The 18826-nt window shown below is 41.5% G+C and overlaps 1 protein-coding gene across 3 annotated transcripts in view; it reads left to right on the top strand.

Annotated features, from left to right (window-relative positions):
* Positions 1-18826, top strand: part of dcdc2c (doublecortin domain containing 2C) — a 59081-nt gene that overhangs the window by 26071 nt on the left and 14184 nt on the right. For 2 of the 3 annotated variants that reach the window (XM_084742952.1, XM_084742953.1), the window contains one exon: positions 18155-18373. In XM_084742952.1, coding sequence (XP_084599078.1) covers positions 18155-18169 — 15 coding nt within the window. In that variant the 3' untranslated portion in view covers positions 18170-18373. Of the gene's footprint in view, positions 1-18154; positions 18374-18826 lie in introns of those variants that run through there. The other variant, XR_014772312.1, reaches the window with a different exon arrangement.

The following is an 18826-nucleotide window of genomic DNA, read 5'->3' as shown; positions in this document are numbered from 1 at the left end:
TGTGCAACTACACGCATGCAAAAACACACAGATATCATATCCTCAGCAGCTAACATTAACTTTTGGAGGGAGAAAGTTATGACGTCACTTACAGGTCAGATCAGTGTGAATAGTCATATCTGAATGAATGTGACTTTTATGTCACTCATTTGCCTGAAGTGTGAAGAGCAGCTGACAGATGTAGTTAAAAGTAGTCCTTGATGTTGTGACACGTCAGATGAATGCAGCGGGCGTGCCCCCCAAACTTTTAACACAAAGTTGAACCGTTCAAAGAATTATTTCAAAATAAAATATGTAATTTAAATATATATTTAGTTGAAGCCAACACCAATTCTGAACACTTATTGAAGGTTTTGTTTATGTCACTTAAATCTATCCTAAAATAGAGACAGGAGTTCTATGTCACACCTTGTTCATGTGAGTCAGTTTAGTAGCATGACAAGTTCACACTGCATTCTGATATATGCCACATTTTTAAAATAATGTGAACAAACCAAAAAAAAAAAAAAAAAAAAATCAGATCTTAAAATAAATTCAAATCGAGCATTAAGGCTTGCAGTGTTAATGTAGCCTTGGTGGCTTAGCTTGTTATGGAGGTTTTATAGGAAGCTCCAGTCACAGGTTTAACAGGAGAAAAATATCCATGAACTTTTCTGTGTTGTGTAGGTGGGATGAAAATTGTTGAAGGTCATTTTATACAGAGGCTCCACATGCCTTGAGACCTGTATTGAGCCTCCACGCAGACAAGATGGACAGGTGGTGTTATAAAAAGACCTTTTTCACCGCTGACATCATCCAGAGCCACCAGGAGGCCACTTTTCCCCCTCTCTCTCCCTCTCCCTCTCCCTCTCCCTCTCCCTCTCTTTTGGTTCCAGCCTGGTAGCTATCCACTGTCTGAAGCTAATGGCTGGAAGCATGGCTAAAAGCTCTCAGTGTGATAAGGTAATGTGGAGTCACAGATAGAGAGGGAGAGAGAGGGGAGGGAAGAGTGCTATATCAGTGGGACCATATATACTGATTATACAGTGATGAGGAAATGGTCTAAAAATAAAAACAAATGGAGAATGCTAGATGATATCACTGCACACAGATTGCTGACTGCAGTGTTTGGAGTCATATCCAGATGGTTATGAAGCAGGGATGACAGTGGGAGCCGAGACTTGCTGCTGTCCTCTCAACTGACCTCCCTGATGTCATGCATGATAGAATAAAATAGAATAACAGTCTGTTTTACAAGCACATAATGACTTATGAACAAACATGTGAATGTTCAATTGAAAACATTAATCTCATAATGTTTCCACTGTGCTTTCATCCGTATTGTCAAAATGAGGCCTCAAAGGTAGAATATGAGGGATTTATCAGGTTCTGTTTGCAAACACACCATTCAAGACTGGCCCCTCCTCCCCAGCTGAGCAAACAAGATGATGAGAGAGAGAGCAGCAGTGGTCAAGAGAGCTAGAATATGAATCATATGAGCATCAGCAAGAACAAAATCATTGAAATAAAATGTTTTTTAATTGTTTCACAGTGGTTGCATTCTAAAAGTGTGTTCAGACAAATAGTGAAGCAAATTTTTCAAGGAAATAGATTATGTACAAAGTCAATGCAAACATGCAATAGTGTGAAATTCATGTCATTTGTACTGGACTACAAAAATATGTGAAATTCTTGTGGACTCTTGTGGACAGCTTACAGTTGTATCCTTTGGGGCAAATAAACACACTTGTGCAAGTAATGTGTATAACTACAAAGTTTCCCAAAATGATTCTGCAGACAAACTCACGTGAGCTACGTGAGGCTTTCTGTCTGCACACACTATAAAGCACAATTAAACTGGCTTTTGATTTTGTGTGAGTTCCTGTGTGTGTGTATGTATGTATCTCACAACCTGCGCACTGTTGTTGTTTGGGGACTACACACTAGTGCCCAAAGGCTGATGCCCAGAAATGTCCTGAACCAACTAAAATACAAAATGTATATAGATGTGTATTTGTAGTAACTAGGTTTAGGCACTGTTCACACCTGGAATTCTGTACCCTTTTTGGTACTTCACTCTCTCTGTAATAAAAAATATAAAATTTCTTTTAGAAAATCCCTCCCTCTTTCATTCATCTCATACCATCCCTATAACAGCCCACTTATCTCCAACAACAGCTTATCCAGCGAGCCAGTTAATGATGTCAGTGAGCCAATGAACACTTAAAGTTTTGCTGTCCATTAAGGGTTAAGTTACACTGTTTAGTCTCTGGCTGCAGGTGTGCCAATGTAAGCTGCAGCTGCTGACTTGGTGTATGTGTGTGGGGTGGGGTGGGGTGGGGTGGGGGTGGTTAAGTTATGTATTAGCTCTTTACTGACTACCTGCTGTTGTTTTGTTTATTGTCCACTGCAGGCTGTGTAAGGGTAAAAACATGCATATTGTTTTTGTGTGATTTGTTCAGCCTTCACTATTTGCAGATGGTGCCACCAGTCTAGATTACTGTTATACCAACCGCTCCCTTCTCTCTTGTCTTCACTCCTTCACAGCTTCCCTCCACCACCAACATTGTGCACACATGTACGTGTACAAATTTGTTTTACCGTTTCTTCCCTACTGCTGCCTTTTCTTACCTCCTCTTCTCGCCTCTCTTTCTCCCTTTACCCCCCTGCCTTGTTTTCCTTTATCTGTTCCCAGACTGGCTGTCCTTAGTAAGATGGATGTGTGCATTCCCAGGGCAGATGGCCCTGTTGTTACTCTGTGTACCCGGCTCACACTTTAACACCCGGCCTCCTTGTCTGGCCTGACGGGCCATTGCCTGGGGAAAGGACTCCACTTCTACACTGTGCAGCAAACGTGTGTGTTGTGCAGCTAACCGCATGGGTGCTCACACCTTTTTTGTGAGGGAGCAGACTCCAGCAGACTGTGTGCCAAAGACACAGATGGGATCTTTCTTAAAGGATCACAGATTTTTTTTATAGGAAAGCTTCGATATACATAAATTTACATAGTGAGTAATTTATTTTGTTTACATTTACTTATGGTTATGTTGAGATATGTAGAGATGATATATTTTATTTCCAAAGCACCATATATATATATTTGAAATAGATCTCTTGTTGGGCTGACTACCAGAGGAGTTGGCACTACAGCCAGTAAAAGGTGGAAAGACGTATTTCTGGACTGTATATTTAGTAAGTAGATTAAAATAGTGACACCTGCTGGATGTACAAAGGAGCAGCCTTTTTCATTCATTTCCTGTTGGATAATACAATAAGCTGAGTTGGTAGAATAACTGTGACTGTGTTCTCCCCCTATGTTCTCTACCCCCTTTCCTGTCTACACTTCAGCAGTCTCTCACAAAAAATGAAAGCATAAAAAAAAAAACTTTAAAAAGAAAAGAAAAAGAAAGTACAGTAAGTCCTCAAAGATGAGCAACTTGAGCCCAGACAACAGTATCTGATGATTGCCAAGTTCAGGGGCCTGATCCCGTAAAGTCCGTATTTTAAGACCACATTAATTAAAAGAAAATCAACAAGAAATGCAGCTTTCATTGTTTGAAAACACACAAGCATATCCCTTGTAGTCCTCAGTACCCCCAAATCAAACGTTTCATTCAGGGCCATCTTCATCAACTTCTAAAGTCAGGAAATACAACATGAATAGGTCATACTAAAAGCTTATTTACACTTTTCTATAGTCTTCGTGCAGTAGTAATTATATAACTATTGTTGCAGAGATAAAAGTTTAATTTACTAATAACCTGGTGAATTATTTGCCAGTCATCTGTGTCATGTCACAATGAAAAATCATGACACATAATGATGATCAATGAACTTGTGAGGTCAAAACTCAAGCAACACCTGCAGTATATAGAATATCAGGTTACGACCCTGGTGAGGCCACAAGCCAAAGCTTGTTGTTCTGGCAATAAACCGGTTCTACGTATGTCAAGTCTTGCTGGAGTTTTGAGCTCTTTAGCCCTTTTTTTTCCTTTTGCCATGCACCTTAGAAGTAGGTGAAGTTGTTCTAGAAACCCATATTGCAGATCAATGAACTTGTTTCCCACATTGATTTAACACATGCGCATTATACCTTGTGATGTGATCTAAAAAGTAAAAAGGGCATTTTCCATTTTGTTTCAACTTCATTTCCTAATTCCACCCAGCTTTTACTGCTAAACATGAAACAATCACACTTATAACCTTCCAGGTTAAGAAATAGTGCACTTAAAGTAGGAAATAATGTCCCACATAATTACCATGTAGTGTTCCTAATTCCAAAAACTTTCTGTTTGTGTTTTACTGTATATACATATTGTTTTACATGTGGACTCGTGGCTTCTCTCTGCTGTCGTTTACTCTGCTTTTTAGTGTGTTGGACAGTTGTGTGTGGACATCTTTTGATGCCAGTACATGTACATTATACTTAATTATCAGCACATCTGGGATGCTTCTTTGAACTGCACAAAACTTCATGTTTAACACTAGTTGGACAGCACTTGCCCATTTAGATTACAGTATCTAAGTTTTCTGATTGTTTTTTAACAAAGGCTGCTGTTGCTGCGTGTATGTTCTCCATGTGCTCACCTCCTGCCAGATAACTACCTCTGATTGGGCACCATTTTGCATGACGGCGACCTGTGCTTTTTTGATTGATTCGTTCCATTTCATTGCCATGATAAACTTTTATAACACCTATCATTTACTGGCAGCATGTGTGGACCTCTTTAGGAGATCTGTGCCTGATTTCTACTCGCTGATCTAAGGATGATAAATCACGGGGGCACACATAAATTATATCGGTGAAATCACATGCGCTATAAGCCTTCTGTGTGCACATATGTAAATCCAGCCAGGGATGTTCTGCTGTACGAAATTACAGTCTTTGTCTCCCCTCTAACCATACAATTTCTTTCATTTCAATCTCGGCACGCAATTGGAATATTGTCCCTTAGCTGCTCCTATCATATGTAATGAATGTGCTGCCCCAAAGGTGAGAGCTGTAATTGATTAAAAACCATAATGTTTTTCCATGCCTCGCCGTAGTCAGTGATAAGGATATCTGTGATGTGTGAGTATGGAGGTGTCTTGCGTGTGTGTGTGTGTGTGCATGTGTGCGTGTGTTTGTGTGTATATCTGGACAGGACGGGACATCAAAGTGTGCTGTGGCTCTATTTCATCCTGGCTAATGAAGAAGCTGCGAGTGCGCTTCTGGGTCACAGTGGGAACAAGCACAGCGAGGTCACTTCAAAGGCGGGATAATGACGGATTAAGTCTAAATCACGGCCGCGCTTTAGTCGCTGTCTCACATCGAGGCTGTCGCTTTGCATTTTATTAACAAATCATCGCAATATGATCTGGTAAAATGTGCCTGCCTTAATTTCCCTTGTCCATCTTACTCCGCTGTAAATCCTCTACATCCAGATTAGTGGATCGTGGTGGGCAGAGTGGTGGGCCTTTTATAAACCCTCGATGGTGATGAAATATTCTTTCATTAGCGTCCATATATCTCCCCATGTATTCATGTTTTAATGCACTACTCTCTCTGCAGTTCCTTATTGCTTTGTGTTGTGTCCGTGACAGTGATACAGCTTTTCATTTATGGTAGCCCTACAGCTTGTGAGCCAGATATTCTATCCTTGGCTGGTTTTGTTCTTGCATTTTAAAATTAACCCAACACACCCACAGGCTCTCTCTCACTTGATGAACAGGTAAAGCAGAAATTTCCATATCATAAAGCAAGCAGTCATAATGCTCCCACCCTTTGACCTACTAGAAATGGTTTAGAAGGGGGCGACACTCCAAGATTATTGAGCTCTTAGCACTCTTATGTGTAAGAGGATGGCACATGAATATACTGTTTCACTGCCATTCATCTTGTTCAGTGTATAACCCACCACGATCTTTGATCCCGGGCCTGTGGTGCCTGTGGAGTTACAGGTATGTAGGAAGCACTCAGGAAGGTCTAATTGCTACTGGAGTGATTTATCCTCCTGTAGACCCCCGGAGAGCACTTGAACACCCGGATACTCTCATCATCAACACATCCTGGCAGTTATAATCAAGGCTAGCCACCAAAATTCTTGTTTGCAATGAAGAGCTGCAATGTCAGGAAATATTTAATCAAGTTTAGCAAAAGTTCAGATGAAATGAGTCTGCTGTTGATCAAGGTTTGAGTGACAGACACTCCTCCTGATCAACAACTAACAGCTATTGTCATTATCATTTATAGGGCTGTTTAAACCTAGTTTGAAATCTTAAGTTGTTCTTGCTACCATGAAATATTCATGACTAGTTAGACAACAACCAAATTAAAAAAAATTTATATTATCAATTAAGAGGTAAGACTCAAAAACTTCATCAGGACTCTGTGCGTGTGGGTTAATCAGACAAAACTACCATCTGGAAATATAACAAAACAATTAGAATGAGATTTTGGTTAAAATATTGCTAAATCCTGTTTGGTGTACCAACAAAAGTAACTCTTTTCTGATTTATAGTGCATTCATGTGCTCCCCAGATGGTCTCATTTCCTGAGTTGGGAAATTGCTATTCCAACTTTGGTGAGTTCATGAGCGTTTAAGTTGTATGTGAATAAAAATTGGATGCTAAGGTCAGGAAGGGTGTGCTGAAACCAGCTGTTCAGCTGACTTGTTATTGCGGTTAATGGTAATGAATAACTGTTCTAACTGATCCAGATCATTCTGTGTGGACAGCAAGTAACAGTTAAAATGTTTTGGGTTTTTTTAAAAAAAACACATGAATGCAGGATTATTACTTTGTATTTGTGTGGAATCCCATCACTCAAACAAACAAGCTGATTGAGAAAATAGCTTTTCATCTATAGGCACGGGACTGGTGTCCTGGTTTCCGTTTGTAATTCTATTGACCAGTTATGACTGAGTGGGCTTTGGTTGTATGTTGTAAGTACACAACTCAAAAAATATATAACACATGTCTAGCGTTTTTAGACGTTTTAACATGGAAATGTTACACACTATAGCTTTAAATGTGAAGATTTATTGCTTTTATGTGTATTATAGAATTGGAAATAAAATATCTTTGTGTTCTGGTATGTTGGACAGACAGAACAAACAACGTGAAGTTGTCACAGTGGACTCTGAGAAATTACATTGGGCATTTTTCACTATTTTCTGACATTTTTATACAACATATGCTTAATTACTTAAGGAAGTAATCTTTACATTAATGGATAATGAAATCGTTAGCCCTAATACAGGCTGCCCTGGATGTTAATGTATACATTCCTCTTAAGTTAATTCACCCAATACTGACACATAATCCAGTACACTGTACATACATTAATAAGATACACTGTATGCATGCTGAAGTGAATACTTAGTGGAGGATTACTGGAGCTGAAACTGGGTTGTCCAGCCTCTGTCCAGAGACGGAATCAGCAGAGCCTCATTTGTTGGAGGCTCTGTGGCAGCTCCCATTTCACCTGGGTTCTCCCATGTTTAATTGGCCTCATTATGTGATTAACTTAGCAAATTTACCCCCTTACCCTCAAGGCACAGCTTTGAACGCTGGCAGACCACAAACCTTCCCAAAGTCACTCCATCACCAAAACCACAATGTCAGCATTTAGGCTGGCCATCACATTCCACTGGGAAGTTTTCATTTTCCAGCAGAGATGCCTGTTTGCCTGTATTAACCTCTACACCTTTGACTCAATACACCGCTTTTAAAAATGCAGTAATTCATTCCAGGATGATTAGCAATATATCATTGTTTCCTTAAAAATGCTCAGTATGCATATTATGTTGCTTATCACACTTTATATGCTTAGCATGATTTTTGCAAGCGCTGTAAATTGTTCTATTATGCATCGCCTGTGTTGTATCATTTCGGTTGATGTTTGCCTTCAGACCTGAGGCCCGCACTTGGAAAAAAGCGAGACATTTTATATATGAAATATAAATCTATTTAATTTCAGGGTGCAAAAAAAGTGCAGCAGTCTGTTCATCTTTAGGTGTTTGCCTCTCAAATCAAGCACAGCCATGGAGTTAGAGGAAAGAAACAGCAGATTGTCCAATCCAACACACAAAATCTAATATTTTTGAAAGCTCCACTTGTGTGTTTGCGGGTTCATAGATATTGGTTTCATTTTGTTGACGTCCATGGAGAATAGTATGGAAAATGAAAGGAAGATGAAAAACAAAGTCCGTGATGTTAATCTATCCTGTCATCACTGAAATCTCACAGGTCCTCTGTGGGCTTGCTGACAGTCGGATGAAATGGCCAGCAAAGTGCCAATTTTACCAGACCACTTGTTATTTGCCAGCAAAGTCATAGGTTTGCTTCCTTGTTTAATAACCAGTGGCGGAGAAGGTGATAAAAGGGGAGGTGGGGGGTGGCGTGTGTCCATGTGAGGAGGGGCAGCAGGGTAGAGGAGAAGTTTACAAATGGGATCCATCATTTTTCATGCACAGAGGTGACATCCCTCCGTCAGCCAATTTCGCTCCGATAGCCCAGTCCCTTGCTTCATTGATATCTGCATTAGGGACCTTTGTTAAAGGTCTCATCTAAATGCATTGAAAAACGCCTTGCTCCCTCTGTGTACCTCCTACTGTTAAAAGTGTGTGTGTCCATGCATGTTGCTTGTGCAAAGATTTGCCGACTTGGCTTTGTCTACATTAAGGTTAGTCTTTGTGGCACAGTGATGTGGTGTCACTGAACCTGGAGAGGGGAAAAAAAAAGCAGCCAGTGAGAAAACCGTCAACAAAGCCACAACAAAAGCCAGCTGGTCCGAGTGCTACGAGTGTTTTCTCACTCTGTTGTCACTGAGTAACTCTTTGCTGTCTGCTCATGTAATAACTTTAATGAATCCATCCAAATTAACAGCGAAGAACGAAGCGTGACCTGTGAACTTGTTTCAAGAATAGGCCAGAAGGCATTGTCAAGGAGCTCGCTTCAAATTGGTGTAAATACGACAGTGCCTTCTGGATGAAGTTGGTTGGAGTAGGCCCATTAACCAAAACACTTCACGGCCACTTCATTTTATTCCACTAAAAACACCACCCTTCACGTTCTGCAGTTCAAACCAACCTGACTCCACATCCCTTGCTACTATTAAGAAGATTTAATTTGCTATTCCTGTCCATCTATTTTACAGAGCCACAGTGCGATACAGCAGAGGTGCTGAGGGGCTAATGTCGCTGTCAATCCGCCATCCCCTCAGCTACCATCTCATGGCTTAATTTCCACACAGATCCAAGTACCCTCGAGCCTCAAGAGGTCTCATTCACACACTCGAATCAAAATTGCCCCCAAACTCTCTCGTCCAGTAATTTCACAACACTTTGGTTATAAGCAACGTTGCACTTTGAACAATTTTTGCAGGTGCGGCTTCATTTTGGTTCCTGAACTTTCGAGTGAAAGGCGAGCTTACGTATGCAGCCAATCTGGTATTTCATTAATATATTTAATGTGGATGTATGTCGAGCATTTCATTTGCAGCTTTTAGGTAGTTAGGCTATATCTCCTGGCACTCTCATAAGATATATTAAGAATAGTAATTAATAAACTTAATAATAATCTGAAATTGACTAATAATTCGGTGCTGGAGGACATCCCCGCTGAATGGTCCCATAGGGATCCCATTAAAAGTCCTCCTGACTATAATCTATAGTTGTGCAGTTGTACTATATGATTCAACCATGCTGCCCTTGCAACAGTATTGAAACCCACTTTCAAATGACTTTGAAATGAATAATTTACATTAAGTTCATAGACCTTGTGGTGTGTCACAATAACATGAACGTGTCCCAGTATGTTTACAAAGAGAATTGCACTGGGAGCATCTGTCACTGCCTGTCACTAGTTTTGAAGAGACAGTGTGAGTGTTTGACACATGCTATTACTGTTTTGTTGTTGTCCCATTTTCAGATATGATCCAGGAGAGGACACGTGCATGTTAATAATCTTTAGTCAGAGAGCTGTTTGGTTTTCTTAAGATAAAGTAAAGGGATTGTTCAGATTCATTTAAGCGTGGTTGTATGAGGAATTTACATGGTCAGTGTATTACCTACATTAGATGGTGGTTGGCACGTCCCCAGTTTTGAGAAGCAGAAGCAGTACTGGTGTAGAAAAAAAATCAAGATCAGTTTAAGTGTAGACTATATTTAGGATATTTTACCTACTTAACCTTGCTGTCAGACAGCCTTTTCTGACAGGAAACAGCAGTTATGTAAGCTAAATATTGCTCTACCCAAAGCAACCACCTCACAGAACACAGTAGTTGCTGGTCTAACGCTGCCTCAACAGCCTCAATTTGTTTGTGTTATTGTGTGACTTCAGTGAATCTCAACTGACCTTTCAAAACACTGACGTCACAGAATAACAAACTAACTAACCGATCGAGGTAGCCTTAGACTAGCAACTGGACTAACTAAAGTTACTTATTTTGCCAGTGGAGTTTGGTTGATTTGGAAAGAGCGATATTTGGCTTTTAAAATGGCTGTTTCCTGATAGAAAAGGCTGTCTGATGGCAAGGCAAAATGGTGAAAATATTCTAAATATAGAGGGTATGCACGTGATGTCACAACAGACACAAAACACAAAAAATGAGAGAGATTTGTTATGTGATTGACTGTACAAACAGATTCAACAAGATATCAGAATGATCTTTTTACAAACTGCCAAAAAGTGAAAGAAAAGAAATCAAATGGATTGCTGGTATTCACAGAAAGAGGTATCCAAGTACTACCATTACCATTTTGTGTCAGGTTTGATGAATTTTGGTGTAAAATCATACTTTTATGTTATATATTTTATTGACTCAACACTGCTGCATACAAACTTGTCTCTTCAGCAATGTGTCTTTGGTACGTTGGAAAGATCGCTGTCGAGTCCAGCTGCCTTTAATGTATGCATGTAATCAATTGTTTTCAGAGTTTTCCCTACTGTCCACCATGTTGCACAGTGTTTTGTTTAGTCTGACCGAAGGGGTGTGTCCTGTTTTTTTTTTGTTTTTTGTATTGACCACAGCAGTTCACTGCTTCACGTCCATGCTGGTACTCTTCTTCTTCAAACTGGGGGCATGCTGGCTGACAACTACTGTAGGGAATTACTGACTATCAAAGTACCTCTACAACCCCACTTCATATAATCTGAACTATCCCTTTAAGATGAATTAATGTTCAAGGCCTTGACCCTCACTTGAATAATACTCTGTGAATCAAAGGCAGTGGCACCCATCCTTAGTGCTCATGGTGCTCTCCTTTAAATAAACTTATTGCCGCCACACGCTTTTATCATGCGAGGCGGAAATGTCAGCGTCAACTCAAACAGGCTCCGCCAAACCTCCCAAACATGGTGAGATTGGATGTGAAATCAGTGCAAGGGTCACTGACAAAAGAAATTGGGTTTTATGCAGAGCGTGCCTCAATACACAACACTCCCAAACCAAAGGTAAAAGCAAAGCCCTCACCAGCTATTTTCGACCCATCATTATTTCTCATAAATCCCAAACTAGCCAGGACCACTGCCTTTGACAGCATGACTGATGAGTTTGCCGTCGTGAATGTCAAGAGAAATGGTCTCCTGCACCTTATCTCCCCTATTTCTCATTGTGAGTGAGACTTGGGGTTTTTATGGAGAAAAGCCACGGCCGTTGTGATGAGCATTACCCGGTGATAATGAAGGGCACGCTGCTGTACTGTCAGTCTCTACAGACAGACAGGCAGGCAGGCAGGCAGGGACCTGCTGGCTGCTGAGAGACGTTGTCCATTCATGCGTTCATGTGCCCTTATGTCTTTATCTGGAGACCGGGATAAATAAGCATATTTATATATTTACACTATGTCAGCTCAGTGATTGCCTTATCTACTGCTGCCTTCTTTCATGGAGAGAAATGTCAAGAGGTAATCAAGTCAAATGTGCCTTTTGTCAATGCTATTCATGGATCTCAAATTGTAGATTGAAAATATTCGGGTGATGGGTCTGTGAGGTTCTCCTTTCTGACATATTTGATTTAACTGGAGATGTTTCCATACTGTTTGATTATTCATATGATCCACCTTTAACCATATATAGTTCCATATATCCTGGAAAAAAAAAATAGAAACCATACATAGTTAATGTTTGGGTTTCACTCTGAAAGTCTTACCGCTCATTGAACAATTATGGCTTGTTTGAGTGCATTTGCACAGTGCAAGTTTAACCAAACCTCACAAGTCAAGTACATATATACATATGCAACCTTTTGATTTGATGAGCCTGCTGTCTAGTCCCAGAAGCAAGCCACATTTCCCAGTGCAGCAAATGTTAAGGGGCTTTTAGTGATCCTGCCTGTAACTTGGCATGCAAACCTGCCACTGCAGACGGACGATAATGAGCTCGGACCCAGGTCTGAGCAGTGGCTCTGTTCCTGAGGCAGGAAGCTGCATATTTATGACGGCTTAAAGAAGCATTTATTGCCTAGTTTCCATCAGAACACTGTCTGCAGAGACCTGACAGCTTTCTATAGAGATTAGTCTCAGATACCCCCTGTTAGGTGGCAGTCTGGCCAGATCGCTCTCCCTCTCTTCCCCTGTTTTTCTTTCCCCTGCTCTTATCTCTCTTATCTCTTATTCTTCTTCTCTCTATTTTCTTTCTCCGCCTCCCTTTCTCTTCAACTCTCTCTTAGAAGTTTTCCACACTTTGTGTCACTACGTGTCCTCTGGTTCCACTGATACAAATCAGGGTTAAAACATTTGTTTACTGTGAAGAAGGGAGGGAGGGAGAAACAGTGCGGTGCTAAATGTCAAGGATGATGAGGTGGGTCAGGCTGGCAGTGCTGTTGCGATTACGGCTGTCTTCGCACGGCATCATCACAAACTCTGACAACCGCGCATCGGCTGCACAATTTATGCTCGGGAGGGCTAAGTCTTCCAGTTCCGCTGTTTCACCAAGAAATTAAATTCACATGTTATCTTTGAGAACATCCCTCCTCTTTTCCTTCCAATACCAGTGTCAGGAGTAAAGGAATGTGCAGTGTCAAACTGCGCTGTTCAAACCAAAGAATAATGGATTCTGGCGTACGAATTCATTTCTGTCTTTCTCTGCAAACCCACATCCACAAAAGCGCACTCACCTGCTTCCTCAGATGTATAGGTACTAATAGGCTTTCAAAATACATAAGAAAAGTTTGAAGTATTTTTTTATGACTTTTAAACCACAGAAAACTAAGCAGGTTGTCAGCTGATTGGCCTGCGATATGACAAGCTTGAGTGTGCTCCCACCTACACTCCACGCCTGTATGTTTGCCGAGCGCCTTGTGTACGAGCTATATGATTCTTTCATGAGCTGTGTGGTGGCTGGCCTTTCATAGGCGTGCTCTCATTGAGCACTTAATCAATACCTGTCATCTTGAACTCATCCTCTAAAGTGGGCCCCTGTTCTTTGTCTGCCCCGTAATCCATCTCCATACAGCTATTTGAATTTGTATTACACACTAAGAGGACCTTCTTCACTATCAGAAGACTTAACAGATTGTTTAAGGACCCTCAGTACGTATTTTCATAAGCACAAGACCTGGTTTATAAAAATCTATACAAGGGCCTGAGGACCCGGGGCACCGTGGCAAGCAGGGTAAGCCGGGAACGTGTGGAGAATCGTAGATTCGGAGGAAGGCAATTTCAGTGTCTTGGTTTTTCTGATTGTTTTGTTAAAGCTGGTTTTATTGCTGTTGCTCAGCTCTTCTGTCTGTCTATTTGCTTTGGGTTTAAGGAGTCGCCAAAGGTAATTTATAGTATTTCCCCCCCTAGGAGAGTATTTGATAAGGCACTTCTAAAGCTGCCCAGCTACATGCTCGAAAGGGGAGAAACTCGCTTTGGATTCGGCATGAGTGCGGTTTCTAAATCACTGCCAGCTTCTTGTGATTGTACTTTTGTGAGTCTATCTGTTGTAAAGAGTGATACTACTCTGGGTGCAACGCTAGAGCGATTGTAGTTTGTGAGTTTATCTGAAGCAAACATTGATAGTATTGGAAGCACAGAGACACTATGCATTTAAGTGTTTGCTTTTTTTCTCCCCCTTTTCTCAACTTCTGTGTTCCAGTCCTGCAGCTCAGCCTTCTCAGAAACAAATGTGCAGCGATCCATGCTCTTAACACAGTTAAGAAAATAGTTTTCGAAAATTGGACCTTGAAGAATTCAGAGTGGGTGAGTAATTGGAGGTCAATGGAAAGCAATGCTCCACGACAGAGCTGAACCCGCAGAGAGAGTGTGAGCGAGCTAGAGAGACAGAGAGGAGGAGGAGAGAGAGAGAGGAGCCAGCAGAGTGTCAATCAGTCTGCGTTTTGCCCGCATTGCCCCTTAATTTAATCACTGTTTAATTACTGCTGTCCCCTGAGGGGTGCTCTGTTAGGTTCAGTTACTGAGCTTTTTCCCTTCCTCTGCCTGCGTCTCTGGGTGCGTATTTAGCCCTTGGACAGTCTCTCTAAAGCGGGCCACTCTCTCAGAAGCCTCAGCAGTATTTCAACCTTACCTCGGGGCCCCCTTGCACAAATCTGCTGATGATAATGTCAAGGGCAAGCACATATGCATATGTGTGATGAAGGCTGCCTGAAGGAGGAGAGACAGCGCAAACACACAACTTTATCCAGTAGAGCAAGGGCAGGAAGAGATGGGGATGTCTTGAAGAACCAACCACCCACCCACTGCCCAGTCCCCTCCGGACCGCCCCCTTCCCAGTGAAAGTCTCTGTGGATGTAATGTGAAATCCAAGATCTTTAAAAATCACCGCTGGAAGGGGTTGGTCAGGTTTACATAAATGCTCCCTGGCACTGCATAATGTGTACTGTCATATCTATAACCAAACACAGCACACACATGTTGTGGTTTCTCTGGATTACCAGCAGCCCACCACCGCAGATCCTACACGGCGACCGTGCCAAGGGAATAACTCACATTTAGCTCTTAAGCTACAGCAATCAATATAAATTTAGCATGGTAATGATCAGGTGTAGGGGGTGTAAGTCTCCTGTGCCTCCCTCTCTCTCTTTTCCTGGTACATGCCACGGTGCTGCGGCTCCCAGAGGCCTGTAGGTAACACGGCTAAGGCTTGGTGCCGCACGTCAAGCCTCAACTGAGGATTACAGCGGGGGAAACAAACAAACAAGGCTGTCTCAGAGTCTTAGCGGCAGGCATAGACAAGTAATGAAGCTACTGACGGCACACACTTTATGCACAGACACACACACACACCTGAGCAACCCTCAACCCTCCACAGTTCCCTTCCTGGAGCAGCAGAGGTATTTTAGACCGTGTTAAGGATATAATGGGACAAATAGAGATGATGTGATGAGGGGGCTGTGTGTGTGTGTGAATGTGTGTGCGACTGATTGATAGATGAGATGCTGTCTCTCAGGAGAGTGTCCGTGATGATGACTATCGCCAGGGGAGGAGAGTTGAGACAGTTGTGACTCCTGGGTATTCAGATTGGAGTGTTGACAGGTTTATTATTGAAGTTTGTTTTTTGTTTTTTTTCTTCCCCCCTCACTCTTTCTTTCGCTGGACGGGTGGTGTCAGGGTGTGATAGTCACTGTCTTCTTCTGTAGTTTCTTTCTTGACAGACAACAAGTCTGCTGTTTCTACACCAGCTGGTCTCTTGCCACTCTGGCAGCCATTTCACGACACGGATAGAAGACTCATTGAGACAACAACAGTGTGGATTAATTAATGTTTTGCAGCCTATTTTTACTCTCAAAGTTGTAAACTATTTTTCACTGTGAGATTCAGCATTAACGCCAAAACCAGAATCGAAAATTGGCTGGAGGAGTGTGCCAAATGCAATCCCTTCAAGCTGGCTTGCCGGCCTCGTTTGTGTCAAGCAAGGATGCCTAGCTGGAGTACCAAGGCCTGTAATGCAATTGACGACCTGCTGCCTCTGACATTAATAAAGATGGAACATGTACAGGAAATTAAACTCTCACTTTCCTATTGTAATGAGATCTTATCCATCATGATACTGTTTACCTCACAATCAGATAAAATGATCAAATTGAAGCTCAATCAAGGGCCTCACGCAATGCCATCCCTGTAACCTGCTGGCATTACTCTTCTAAATGGATGGAAAAGTGAATGGGATTTAAATAAAGAGTCTATATGTTAATGGGCAGGGGTTTTAGTCCCCTGGTGATGCAGGCTCTGCAGTGGCAGAGGGGGTAAAAAGGTGGGGGAGGGTGCTGAAGATGAATGTCAGCATGTTGTTGTGTTATACACATTTCTAATCTCCCTGTTCTTGCTTTAAAAAATGCAGGAAGGAGTAAAGTGAACATGTTGACCTCAGTAAGTGTCTCAGGCATCTCTGTGTCCTGGTTGGCCACAAGAGGGGAGTAGCAGGCTACAGAGACAACAGGCAGGCCACAGGTTTATAATCGCACTGGGAATATGTGAGATATGTTAACTAAAACATATTATCATCTGCTCTACTTTTATATATCACCTGATTTTTCTTTTTGGTCATTACATGAGCTTGTGATCTTTGATATAGAAGAGGGGAGAGCACTATGCACAAGGAGATCAGGCGATGCAAAATGTAATGGCATTGGCTTTTATAGGTAATGAGAGGGCACTGATCAAAGGTTCACAATACTCAAAAGCAGCTAGGTTGCACTCAGGAGGGGGACCAAGTGCTCTCCAGCCAGATCAGCTAATCAGAATTCAACTGGAAGATGTAAGTTAGTGGAGACTAATTGAAGACAGATTTAAGGGGCATCCATCTGGATACGGCAACCCTCTCCTGCTCTCCTTAGTAATTTCTGGTGAATATTAATAATGTTTTTTATATTATAGTGTATGTGTGGAGTGGGGGAGGGGGGAAGGGTTCTCCAAATGAAGCCCCTAAAAAGCCTCAAACGTACAGGGTGAAATTACTCAGAGGATATCTCGAGTAGACTATCCATTTACTTGCCCTCTTCGCTTCTCCAGAGCACGGGGAGGGCAGCGGTGGAGGAGCCACACACTTATGAAAAACAGTGCATGTGGGATGTTATCAGCACCTGCTCAACATGGTTATATGAGCCAATTAAACAAGTATGGGTGTATGTTGTCCTCCTCTACATGATTGGAATCACAATCCCCGGCTGTGCGGTCCTGCTTGACCTGGCTGACGTTGAGATTGAATATTTCCTGGAAAAAAGGTTCAGTTAATGAAGAGTATTGAGCCACATCCTGATCAAGAAGTAGGCCGGGATGAATGCAACCGCAGATTAATGAAGTCACAGAAGATAAGAGTGGCTTCAATTTGCATAAGACACAAGAATTTATAGCATTACATATGTAATATAGGCAGTGTGAATGCTGCAGAATGAATGGAGGTCTTACCTGTAGACTGTATGCAGTGAGATGCACGACAGCAACCCTCAATTGCTCAAACAGAATGTAAAAAATGCAATGTACACTTTTTGACAGCTGTTGATTGCTTATATTGTATGGCCTGACTCACATTAAAGTAAAACAAAAATTAGAGAGTCTCTTTTTTCAGTGATGTGGCGTATTTCTAAGTGATACTGAAAATGTGTGCAGGGTGTGGTTATGTGACAAATTGAAATCAACAGGTGCAGACAACTATGCTAATGGACGCAATTGGGTAGAACTACAGCCAATGAGTCACAAGAAAATATGTGACGAAACACTGAGCAACATGTGGGTGGGTGTGGGCTTACACTAAAATATGTTTCTGAAAACATTTGATGTGAGAAACAGGCAATTCACTCTCAGTTATCTTGATTCATATTTGATCAGCACTGCCCGGTTTGACGGTTTAGTTTTGTGAGCCTGGGGCATTGTGCGGGAAAGGTGTAACTTTTTAAATCTGGACCAGTAATATCCCGGTGCTAATTATGGTATCAAACCTGCTCCATGTCAAATAAACGGTTGTGATTGGCCTGAATAAAATGTAGAGAATCAAAAAGGGTGGAAATCTGTCTGAATGGAAGGGTGGCCAGACGTATTTGCCAGAGGAAGTGAAGCGTGAGCGTGGAGATTCGTTTGGTTCCCAGGCTAATATTTAGCATGTAGACTCATCAATAAAGATACAGGACTAGAACTTGAAAGTTGTGCTGTTTAAACCATAAAACTGTTTTTCTTTACACGATCCAGGTTTGCCGTTTCCATGGATTCAATTCTCTGACCCTATGACATAATTTTTTCCTTGTGCCTTTCAGTGGATCCTGATCTAACAGCCAAGAACATCGTCAATATGGCATTCACAACTGCTGTTATTTCCCCCAGGACCTGGAATCACACATTTGAAACAATCCTCCGGGGATACATTTAGACAACAGACTGATCCAAACTGCTGGTAACTCACACCTCACTGTCACACTGCTGCTTTTAACAGACTTTAAAAAGGGGAAAAGAGACAAATAAAGGGAAAGAGAAATAGGTAGATAGATGTGTAGACCCTATCAGTTGCCATGGTGTGTGATTTTATTTGGATTTTTTGTGCTATAAATGTAAAAAAAACCAAAAAAAAACAAAAACAGCTGCAAGAACAATAAACTTAATAAAAATTGCAGTATTGTATATGTATGTTAAAAACCTTGAGGTCAACGGAAAGGTCCTAAATCTGTTTTTAAGAGATGTATATTCCTTTTTCACTCTTTCACAGATGTGATGTGTACCTGATAGAAAATGACTGAAAGGTACTGAGAACTGAGTGATATACTGCAGTCTTATTTAGAGAAAATGATAAATCCACAAAGCTGTCATCATGGTGGTGTTTCCATTTAAGCTATGATTACTGTCCCAGATGTCAGTGATGATGGAGGCAACAAGGAAGACTGTTATATTAGTCCCCAACGCCTGACAACCATAATACCTTCCCTATTTTACAG

Source organism: Lutjanus erythropterus, chromosome 18, assembly GCF_056507025.1.
Source record: "Lutjanus erythropterus isolate fLutEry1 chromosome 18, fLutEry1.hap2, whole genome shotgun sequence".
NCBI lineage: Eukaryota > Metazoa > Chordata > Actinopteri > Lutjaniformes > Lutjanidae > Lutjanus > Lutjanus erythropterus.
Note: the sequence above shows the minus strand (reverse complement) of the source record. Positions and strands in the feature narration are given on the sequence as shown.